The 12,086-nt window shown below is 40.1% G+C and overlaps 1 protein-coding gene across 12 annotated transcripts in view; it reads left to right on the top strand.

Moving 5' to 3' along the window:
* The window catches only part of snap91a (synaptosome associated protein 91a), a 225,365-nt gene that overhangs the window by 196,144 nt on the left and 17,135 nt on the right, over positions 1-12,086 (top strand). For 11 of the 12 annotated variants that reach the window (XM_060850085.1, XM_060850076.1, XM_060850138.1 and 8 more), the window contains 3 exons: positions 2,781-2,811; positions 9,111-9,225; positions 10,233-10,256. In XM_060850085.1, the coding sequence (XP_060706068.1) occupies positions 2,781-2,811; positions 9,111-9,225; positions 10,233-10,256 (170 nt within the window). The remainder of the gene's footprint in view (positions 1-2,780; positions 2,812-9,110; positions 9,226-10,232; positions 10,257-12,086) is intronic. The other variant, XM_060850092.1, reaches the window with a different exon arrangement.

Below are 12,086 nucleotides of genomic sequence, written 5' to 3'. Positions count from 1 at the left end.
TGCTCCCTTAACCCCCACGTTTCTGTCAAGCATTTTCCTGAGAATGTCTGCTCCCAGTTTGTGCACCACAGTTCCTGCCTAATAGCATTGTAATTCCCCCTCCCTCAATTAAATGCTTTCCCATAGGTCTGCTCCTATCCCCCTCCATGACTGTAGTAAAGGTCAGGAAGTTGTGATCACTATCACCGAAATGCTCTCCCACCAAGAGATCTAGCACCTGACCTGGTTCGTTGCCAAGCACCAAATCCAATATGGCCTCCAGTCTAGTTAGCCTATCTATATATTGGATCAGGAATCCTTCCTGGACAGTGGACAAAATCAGCTCCATGCAAACATTGTGTTAAGGAGGTTACAATCAATATTAGGGAAAATCTGTCTCCCAATCTGCTCATCCATGTCTCTGTTGATATTGGGGCACCTATAGAAAATTCCCAAGAAAGTAACTGCTCCTTTCCTGTTTCTGACTTCCACCCATAATGACTCTGTAGACAAACTCTCCTTGATGAGCTCCCTTTCTGCAGCTGTTATACTATCATTGATTAGCAATGTCACTCCTCCACCTCTTTTTACCTTTCTTATTATTCCTTTTGAAACATCTAAACCCCAGAACATCCAACAACCATTCTTGTCCCTGTGATATCCAAGTCTGTGTATTGGGCACAACATTGTAGCTTCAAGTACTGACCCATGCTCTAAGTTCGTCACCTTTATTCCCAACACTGCTTGCGTTAAAAACAACACTGACTGCAACTTTGCTATATTAACTGTCTGTCCTTCCTTCCAGACTCTCTGCACACTGTATCTGCTTTTCACAGCTACCCCAGCCTCTGATCCATAGCTCTGGTTCCCATCCCCCTACCAAACTCGTTTATCTACGCTCATCTATGCACTTAGTCACCACCTCAAATATCTCACCGCAATCAAATGTGTTAGACGTTATCTCACTCTAACAAAGCCAGAATGGCTATCTTTGATCAATCCTTGCCTGTCCGAATGTAGATAACATTTGTTCCTCTAGAACTTTTCTAATAGTTTCCCTGCCACTGACCTGTAGTTTCCTGGTTTACCTCTACCACCCTTCTACTATTTTAGCTGTCCTCCATCCTTTGGCATCCCTCCTAAGGCCAGAGAAGAATTGAAAAGAAATGACAGAGCCCCAGTCAGAGGCTCAGAGGGGACTTTTAGGAAAAACAAATGTTGAGGTTTCCCAGCTCTTTCATGCATGAGTTCCAGAACTTTAGTAACACTTGAAATAGCATATAAGGCATCTGGCCACATGTTGGAAAATGAGTAGATAGGTACTTGATCTCCAACAAATAATATATGATGGACCAAAGGGCCGTCTTTGTTGTAAAATTCTGGCAGACTTCAAGTAGCTTTCAAAACAAAAAATTATCAGTACTTCATAAGGAAAAGAACTGCAGGGATATGAGGAAAGAATTGGTGCAGAAAACTAACTGCAGTGTTCTTCAGAGGAACAATTTTGGACCAAATGGCCTCCTGTGCTCTAGTATTTTATGGTCCTTGTGCACAGAATCTTTTGTGTAAACATCTTGTGACATGGCCTTTGGACTTTTTGTGCCATAATGGTGTAGTTGCTCTAAAGGAATGGTGCAGGTTTCTTGGAGAGCTTACGATCATTTAGTTGAAGTGCTGGAGCCCTCTAAAACTTTTGCACAGCTCCACATATAACTTGCAAGCACTTGTGGCCAACTGCATGGGAGCCTTTTGGTTGTTGCATGGCAACATACTTCAAAAGAAATGTTCGGATCCTGATTTCCTGCTTAAATTTTGATTAAATTTATTACATGCAGTATATTGAATTGAATTTATTGTCACGTGTACCAAGGCATACTGAAAAGCTTTGTCTTGTGAGCAATACAGGCAGATCAGAGTTAAATAGTACAGATCAGTAAATAATAGGTAAACAGCAGCAAATGCCAAAATACAGATATAGGCGATTATGAGTTTGACGTTCCATTCAGTATTTTAACAACAGTAGGGTAGAAACTGTTTTGAAACCAGTTGATGTGTGTTCAGGCTTCAGTACCTTCTCCCTGATGGTAGAGGTTGTAAGATAAGTTTCCAGGGTGGGATGGATCTTTGAGAATGCCAGTGGCCTTTCATTCACAGCAGGCCTGGTAGTTAGATTTTCTGGATGGGAGGTTGGCCTTTCTGATTGTCCAGGCTGAGTTCACCACTCTCTATGACCATCTCTAATCTTGAATGGTACGGTTGCCATGCCAGGTAGTGATACATCCAGACAGAGTGCTCGATGGCACACCTATAAAAGGTGGCAAGGGTATTTGCCGTCATGTCAAATTTTCTCAGCAGCCTGAGGCAGAAGAGACATTGATGGGCCTTTGTAACCAGTGCATCCCAATGAAAAATCCAAGAAAACTTGCTGTTGATGACGACTCCCAAGAGCTTGACACACTCCACTTGTTCCACCTCTGTGCTGTTAATGTGTAGGGGGCGGGGGAATGAGTAACATCTTGCTGAATGGTTATGATGGAATTGGGAACTTGATTGTTCTCAGTACACCATTTTTCCAGGTCTGTTTCATCACCATCTGAGATTCGACAGTCTACGTTGGTGTCATCAGCAAACTTGTAAGTGGCATTAGTCTGGTATTTGTTGACCCAGTTATGGGTATACAGTTAGTACAGTAGGGTGAGTCCAAAGGCATGCCAGTTCTTGATTTTGGTAATAATGTTGTGTGGCATTATTAATTGGTCTAATGTCTGGTTAATCTTGCATTTCTTTCTTTCTATTTGTAGATTTGGGTATTTCTCCTGCTCCAGGAAAGAAGTAAGTAATGTTGTATCCAGCGTATATTAACATTAACTTAATACAGTTTATCTAATTGGTGGTTCTCTCTGAAATATTTCTTTTCATAGTTCTTCAGTGTGTATTTTTTGTAAGTACACCAAGGGAAGTAATATGTCAGGGAGAATAAAATTGATGGGTAAGTGCAAGTTAGGATATGAGCAACAGAATTGTGGATGAGCTCACTTTACAGAGATTAAATGGAAGTTGGGCCAGAACAGCATTGGAACAGTCTAAACTTTGCACAAGCTCTTCTGTGTTAAAGCAATGAGAGACATGGAGACAGGAGATGTTTTTGGCAGTGAAATTAAGTGGCGCTTGTATGGATAGGATGTGAATTGGAAATTCCACTCAAGATTGTGGACTGTCTGATTCAGTCTGAGACAGTGGGTAATGAAGAGAATGAATCAGTTGCATTAGGAGGGCACCAAGATGATGGTTTCTTTTCCTTTATGGCTTATTCAGAGCTGCATATCTGATCAGGTGAACAATGCAGAGGTAAAGCTGTGCCTTAGTGAAAGGGGTGAACTAGCTCTCTGCTTTTTGACTTTCTCAGTGCCACAGTATATGTTTAAGTCCTTTTTTGACACAAGGCAATACTTCTCCCCAGTGAAAATGTTGCTAAGAATTTCTTACTATAGCACTAAGGAGCCAATCGTGAGGTTGTCTTTAGTGGAAGAACAATTTTACCACTACCTGACCTTGAAAACAATAATAAAATCACTGTTGAATACAGGTTTTTTGTATGCTGTCGCTTGGAGCCCTCGAGTCTCACAGATACAACATTGAAAGGACAGTGTTTCTAGTAAAAAGGAAGATAAAAGAATATATGGTTTAGACTCCATAGATTCCCTTTGAACCTTGTAAAGTTGAAGCAGAGGCTAGATGGACTTGCTTCATTTTGAGTGCAGTCAGCACTGTCAAAGGTTCCAAGTGTTTCAAGCTTCTCAGCTCCCTGATGCTGTTTCTGTTTTGTGGGATTTGTTCATGTGCCAGCTTATTTGAGAGAGAGTGCAAACAGCAGCTTCTCTTCAGTGCCTTTTCAAAGCTCTCTGAATCACCCTTGTCAAATACCACAGAGGCTGGTATCCCATCACCAAGTCGGCCTTCATTCACTCATGTATGGTACTTCATGGTGGTCCAACTTCCTCAGAGCAAACTGTCAGAGTGAACAGAACCTCTGACACTCCTGTTTATTTTGTGAGCGTAAGTGCAGTGACTCTAAATACACCATTGTGCAAATAACTAGATTCAATATTTCCACCATCAGGAGAACACCCATGTGACTGGTGAACCAATAGTATGCAAAGCCCAATAAGGGTAAGACACTTTTTTTTTAGATCCGCCAGCTGGGGCTCCCTGATTGGACCGGTTTAACAGACCCAATCGAAATTTGTTTCATGAGGTCCACCTTGCTGACCTCATTACTATCACTACAATTTGAAATATTGCTTCCTGTCAGTATTTTCAAAAGGTTCCTTTTTAGTTCTCCTACTGGTAGCCATGGTGTCACTGCCTTGTACATTGCAACGGATAATGTTGTCTTGAAATCATAATACGTTTTGATTATGGTGTGGATTGTTGTTGCTAAATCACCACAAACTTTCTTTAATTCAGCACTTATTAAGAAATCTCACAGACAATCAAGTACTGAAACAATGATTTAAACTTTATTGCATGTCGCAATCAAAATTAGACCCCTCAAGTAAGCAAGTTAAGCCTCACAACTCAACTTGGCTGTTACACAGTTAATGGTAGTATTTAGCTAAGATTCCAACCAACAATTTCTTTGTCCAGAGTTTAATTCTTTGAAGTTCTGCCCCAAGGCATCCTGGAATTGAAATATTATATAATTTTCTCTCTTTCAAGTTTGTGGTATGACATTATTGATCACTTCGATTCTTTCATCCACATTATTGCAAGTTTGCAGCTTGCTTTCTTATCAGAAGTAGCTTCTGTATACCATGTTATATTTGGTCTTGGGTCTGTTTGAAGACACAGCTTTCCTTTTGATTAATTCTTTAAGTTCTTCTATAGGGCAATCATCTTTCCTTGTGGCATAAGAAAGCCAGTTAGAAAGCAGGTGTCTAAACAGTTTTGCTCATGTAGCCTTGACTCCTCCTTTTCAAAGACATGGCTAATTGTTTTCAATTCCTATTTAACAGTTTGTCCTTTTTAATAGTGTACTCCGGGCAGAGTTATCACTGCTTCTTTCCATCTATGAACAGTTATTAAACTTCTGAGGTTTCCATGATCACAGAAATGTTGCGCTGTTTCCTTTTTTGCACCTTGAGGGCAATTCTTTCATTGTTTCACCTCTGTGTGATTGCCTTTTAATCAGTTTACCTTACCTCCGTTCGACTTGCAACAGATTGAACTAGTTAGAGGAATTTTAAAAATACCCATAAGGAGACTATGCACCTGTAATGTTAAGTGTAAGAGAGGAGACGGAGAGACTAAGCCGAATGTCATCGGTGGACATATTGAACCTAACATTGTACATTGGAGTGCCATGGAGATATAACACAAATGTAGAAGAGGATCTAGAGAGAGACCCTCTGGGTCTTCCAGAACTTGTGCCTCTGTCTCATTAATATCTCAATGCAAAATGCATGACACTATGGTGTGTGAACTAAGCTATGTCCTCTTTGGTACTTCATCAGTAGGAGGGAGCAGCCCAAGGGTAATACCTTCAGTCACCTTGCTATCAGTTCACAAACATGGAAATCCATTCTGTTGTTCAAGAAATATGCATAGATGAGTGCCAGGTATTGACTTGCTTCTGCCCCAAGAGAATTGTCAGCTCTTGAAGAAATGCACCTTTGAGGATTCACTGTGATGTTTTTTTTAGCTAAAAAGATATAATGCCACCCCGAATGGGTTGTCTACTAACTGAAATGTTTCTTAACCTGACTAATCTTTTTCTTTTGTTTTTCACTTTGACTTCTAACATTTAAGAAAAATCACTTATTCCAGTTTAAAATCAGTGTTTGGCGGAGATACTGAGAGACTATTCTGTCAAGTTTTGTTTAAGTAGCTTAGCTGTCTATCTGCATCTAATCTAATCATGTTTTTGTCCTTTTGGGGGCTGGAAGATTTTGTCTTATTGAAAATTAAATCCATTCTAGCTCATCAAACAAAATGTATTTATAAAGGCTTCTCACTTAACTTAGAATAAAATGCGATCAAAATGAAATGAATGGGTTCTGTCATGTAACTGAAGTTCAGTATGAATTTCATCACTGAGTTCCATTTGGGAAACGTAATGAAGCGATCAATTTATTGCCTCAAATGCAAAGATAAAAATAAATAATTCAACGTAAATAATGTGAATAATAAGTGAATAAGTAACATGTCTTTAAAGAGACTTTCTTATGGCACTTATGAAGGTGTCATTGACATCTTTATTGTCCATCTTTAATCCTCGAGAGTGTGTTGAGCCACTACTTGAACTGCTGCAGCCCGTTTCATTTAGATACACCCACAGTGCTGTGAGAAAGGGAATTTCAGGATTTTGACACACAACAGTGAAAAAAAATGCCAATATTGTTCCAGGTTGCAAATATAACACCTTTTTATTAAAGAAAGGATAAAGGTGGAAAACTATAGACCAATTAGCATAACATCTGTCATGAGAAAATACTTGAATCCATTATTAAGAAGATTGTACCTAGAAAATGACAACCTAACCAAGTGGAGCTTTGCAAAAGGAAAACCATAGGAGAAAGTGAGGACTGCAGATGCTGGAGATCAGAGCTGAAAACATGTTGCTGGAAAAGACCTGCTGCGCTTTTCCAGCAACACATATTCAAAAGGAAAACCATTTTAACTAATCTATTCTATTCTTTTGAAGTGACAGTTAACTGGATAGAGGGGAACCGATAGATATACTGGACTTGGATACCAAAAGGCATTTGATAAGGCACCACATTCAAGGGCACAAAGAAATCACAGTGTGGAGTTAATAAATTAACTTGGAGAAAGGATTGGTTTAACTGGTAGGAAGTAGAGCGTTGGAATAAATGGGCCTTTATAAAGTTCATAATCGGTTGTGAGTGGAGTGCTGAAGGGATTGGAGCTGGCATGTGATTTGAGGTTCACTGGCTCAGCCAGAATTTATTACTCATCTCTAATTGTTCTTGAAGGTGGTGGTGGTGAGCCTCCTTGAACTGCACAGTTTGCCCAATGCAAATACACCAACAAAGTTGTTAGGAAAGGAGCTACCTAGTGTGGATGTGGTGTAATTGAGTGGGTTGCTTTGTCCTGGATGGTGTCAAGTTGGAGCTGCACTCATCCAGGCGAGTGGAGACTATTCCATCTACTCACTTCCATATACTTGAGCTCTAATGAAGGGTCATCTAGATTCAATATTAGCTTGTTGTCTCTCCATGGATGCTGTCTTACCTGCTCTGATCTCCAACATTTTGTTGTTCCATCTACTCACTCCTGACTTGTGCCTTATGGATCGTGAACAGGCTTTAGGGAATCAGATTGTGGGTTATTTTTTAGAGGATTCCTTGTCTCTGACCTACTGTTGTAACCACAAAACTGTTATTTATGTGTAATCCAGTTAAATTCCTGGTCATTGGTAAGCCCGAGGATGTTGATAGTGGGGAATGAGGTTAATTGTTAAGGGATAATTTGTGCAAGCCCACATATTACTCCAATTAAAGTCTCTGTCTCAAATTTAGATTTTTGATGGGCAAGAGTGCCAAAGTTTATAAGGTGCAAATAGGAAAGTGATGCTGAGATCAGAACTAGATCAGCTGAGATTTTATTTAATGGTGGAGCAGATTGGAAGGGCAAATCTTGCTTCTGTGTTCCTAAATCAGGATCGTGAGGCTTGGAGAGGAACTAACAGGGCTGTTCCTGTACAACTGAGCTGAAAATGTGTTGCTGGAAAAGCGCAGCAGGTCAGGCAGCATCCAAGGAGCAGGAGAATCGACGTTTTGGGCATGAGCCCTTCTTCAGGAATGAGGAAGTGTGCCAAGCAGGCTAAGCTAAAAGGTAGGGAGGAGGGACTTGGGGGAGGGGTGTTGGAAATGTGATAGGTGGAAGGAGGTTAAGGTGAGGGTGATAGCCCGGGGTGGGGGCGGAGAGGTCAGGAAGAAGATTGCAGGTTAGGAAGGTGATGCTGAGTTCGAGGGTTGGGACTGAGACGAGGTGGGGGGAAGGGAAATGAGGAAACTGGAGAAATCTGAGTTCATGCCTTATGGTTGGAGGTTTCCTAGGTGGAAGATGAGGCGCTCTTCCTCCACCTATTGTGTTGCTATGGTCTGGCGATGGAGGAGTCCATGGACCTGCATGTCCTTGGTGGAGTGGGAGGGGGAGTTGGAGTGTTCAGCCACGGGGTGGTTGGGTTGATTAGTCCGGGTGTCTCAGGTGTTCTCTGAAACGTTCCACAAGTAGGCGGCCTGTCTCCCCAATATTGAGGAGGCCACATCGGGTGTAGTGGATGCAGTAAATGATGTGTGTGGAGGTGCAAGTGAATTTGTGGTGGATATGGAAGGATCCCTTGGGGCCTTGGAGGGGAGTAAGGGGGGAGGTGTGGGCACAAGTTTTGCATTTCTTGCGGTTGCAGGGGAAGGTTGGGTTGGTGGGGGGTGTGGACCTGACGAGGGAGTCATGGAGGGAGTGGTCTTTTTGGAATGCTGATAGGGGAGGGGAGGAAAATATGTCCCTGGTGGTGGGGTCCGTTTGAGGTGGCGGAAATGACGACGGATGATACGATGTATATGGAGGTTGTTCCTGTACAACTGTCATTCTTCTCCATCTAGGTGGTAAAGGTTGCAAGTTTGGAAACAGTAAATATTTAAGATTGCGATTTGGGTGCATATCAGGTGGGTTGCTGCTTCTAAATGGTGTTGAGCTGCTTGAGTTTAGTTGGAGCTGCAGCCATCCAAGCAGAGTATTGTACCTCTTAACTGGCAAATAGGCTTTGGGAAGTAGAGGTGAGTCTCCTGTGTAGAACTCCTAGCCTCTGATTTATGAGCAGAGATGATTCAGTTTATGAGAGATGATTATTGGTAGTGCTTGTATATGTGAAGATTTATTACTGCTTGACAGTCAAGTTTGAACATTGTCCAGACTTTATTGAGCATTAATTGTTTGAACATTTGGGGAATGGCTAATGGTAACAGTCATTGTGCATTCATCAGCAAACATCCCCATTTCTAACTTTGAGGAAGGCAAGATCCCTGAGAAGCAACTGAGGATAGTTGGTTCTGGGGGTTCTTCCCTGATAGCATGCTTTTTAACCTATTTTTAATATTTACTTGTAGGAGTGACCTGCAATGGAATGCTTCAGAAAGGAAGTTGACAGGAGGAGCAAATTGGCAGCCAAAGGTTGCTCCAACCACAGCTTGGCCAGCGGGTTGTCCACCCAGCAACCAAATGGTACTTACTCTTTTCTTCATGAAATACACTTTAATGATTTTTACTATTCTGTAAAAATGTTGATTTGACAGTTTGCTTGTAGAGCCCGATGAACTTGTCAAATGTGTGGGCCTTTTTCAGCTATTTTCCTGTTAAAGTACAATTAGGTATTACATGATTAATTTGTATAATTTCACCTCATCATCCAATGAGTATTTTCTGCAAAAGTTTTAATTTTATTCTCCCATAGATAACACATTTTTGAATGAAAAAAAACTCTCCTTTTTAGCCCCCTGTTCCAACATTCTGGGCGGATTGATCATCTGTGTTCAATTGTCTGCGCATGTCACCCTGTAGCTAATCTCTAGAAGATGCACAACTGCATATCATTTGTCCCTGAAATTAATTTTAATTCCTTCCTGGATAAGTGATCTTTTTGTGGTCAGTACGTTGATGTTTTGGAAGAATAAATGTTATGCTTGTGTTGCAGGGAGGACAGATTGTAGGGAAGGGAACTGCAATGGGTCTGTCATACACATCACTCTTTGTACATTAGATTGCTAATCCATGCTGGAATAATTTTCAGAATAATTTCCTGATGTGATTCTGTGCTGATATTATCTTAAATGTTAAAAGATTAATTTGAAATGTGCTGAAAAATGTGAAAATAGCTCAGAATTCAGGAACAACCTTATTCCAAAAATAATAATGAAAATCATTTCTAAAAATGTCTTTCTTGGGGCACTCCAGTGACAGCAAATTAAGTTATTTAGATCACGAAGTTGGACATCTTAAGAGTGCCTGTTGTTGTTTTTATTTTTATAGCTATGGATTTGATTCTTTCTGCTGCGAGGAAATTGAATTGAGGGGTTCACTAGTGTAACTGTAGAAATTTAAGATTATAAACTTGTGTTGTTAGAAATATTTTCAATTAAGGCCTTTATTAAGTTATGATATTTATATCATGCAACAGCTATTAGAAATTGCTAGTAAGCAATAATATATTTAACTACAATTTTCCTTAACAGAATGGTTGGCCAATCCCAGGTTATGTAAGTGCGACCTATCTATGCTAAAGCTTTGACAGCATTACTAATCACTTTGAGCAGCATTCTTTTGAAATATCACCTCTGCAACAATTTTAATTTCAATTGCATGTTAAATGAGAATCTTCCGTACCCCAAATTTGTATGAAAAGCCAGTTAAAAGACAAAGGTTGCAACGCAGGAGAAGGAGAAGATGGAAAAATGAGACATGAAATAGGAGAGAAGCTCAACAAGACAAGTTATCAGAGTGTTATATCTGTTTCTGACTACTTTTTAATAATTTCTTAACAACCTCAAATTTATTAAGGCGTAACACTTCACGGCTTTGTCATGTGTTTTTCTACTGTCTCAACTTCCCTATTTTCATTCACTAAAATGTTAGATGCAACATAGCCTTTTTATGTTATTTTTCCTCAGTTGTGGCTAACCTGCTATTGTACATTTCATTAACACTTCTATAACTAGTTTACTTTACCAATTGTCAATATGAACGACTGAAATTGTTTCCTGTCCTGGCATTCACAATTGACCTAAACTAAATATTTTATGTCTTTGAATTTCACACTTTTTTCCTTTTTTATTCTTTTGCAAAGAGAACCATTTTCTGAGGGTTCTTTTTATCAATTCACTTTTGCTTGTAATGTCTGCGAACACTTTTGGATCGAGAAACAGTTGATTTTTTTCAAGTACAGTATGAACCTTCTGAGTTTCTCCAGTTTTTTCAGTGTCTGTTCCAGTGGAAACAAGCCTAGCAGTTCTAACCTTCAACCAAATTGTTCTGCAGCTATTTTGTGGATTTATAATGTTTGTGCATTTAACTCCTAGGAGAAGACGACAACAAATTGCAAAAAACTAATTTTGAATTGTGTTGTTGATTTAAAGATTCAGTTTTCAGTGAAAAATGCCGTGCAACTTACTACTTGCTCCCTACTGACATGTTTTTAAATTCCATTGATTTAGCGGCAAGTGGTAATGTCATTAGTTAATTCTCTGGGGACATAGATTAAGATCCAACCTTCATCCACGTAATGAATCAGGAAATTTTCTTGTACACACAGTTAATAAATTCATCTCCATCTAAACCCTTAACACTATGGCAGTGTATGTTTGGAAAGTTAAAATCCCCATACATAACCACCTATTATTCTTAGAGATAACTGAAATCTGCTTACAAATTTGTTTCACAATTTCACTAATGGGGAGGTCTATAATACATTCCCAATAAGATGATCATCCCTTTCTTATTTCTAGTCACTAGTCCTGTCCATCCCTGAGCCACGTTTTTGTAATTGCTATGATATCCCAGTGACATATTCCTAACCATGCCCTGAGTTAATCTGCCTTCCCTGTTCGGCCACTTGCATTGAAATAAATGCAGTTTAATTTATCAGTCCTACCTTGTTCTCTGCTTTGTCCCTGCCTGCCCTGACTGTTTGATTCTTCTTTTCTCAACTGTACCAGTCTCAGATTGATCCTTTTTCTCACTATCACCCTAGGTCCCACCTCCTCACCTAACTAGTTTAAGTCCTCCCGAGCCTTAGATGTGATCTATTTGGACTTAGTAAGGCGTTTGACAAGGTTCCCTGTGGGAGACTGGTTAGCAAGTTAAATCTCACTGAATACAGGGAGAATTAGCCATCTGGATGCAGAACTGCCTCAAACTCATAAGACAGAGGGTGGTGGTGGAGGGATGTTTTTCAGACTGGAGGTCTGTGACCAGTGGAGTGCCACAAGGATTGGTGCTAGGTCCACTACTTTTTGTCATTTATAAAAATGATTCGGATATGAACATAGCAGGTGTAGTTAGCAAGTTTGCAGATGATACCAAAATTGGAG

Source organism: Hemiscyllium ocellatum, chromosome 3 (assembly GCF_020745735.1).
Source record: "Hemiscyllium ocellatum isolate sHemOce1 chromosome 3, sHemOce1.pat.X.cur, whole genome shotgun sequence".
Lineage (NCBI taxonomy): Eukaryota > Metazoa > Chordata > Chondrichthyes > Orectolobiformes > Hemiscylliidae > Hemiscyllium > Hemiscyllium ocellatum.
Note: the sequence above shows the minus strand (reverse complement) of the source record. Positions and strands in the feature narration are given on the sequence as shown.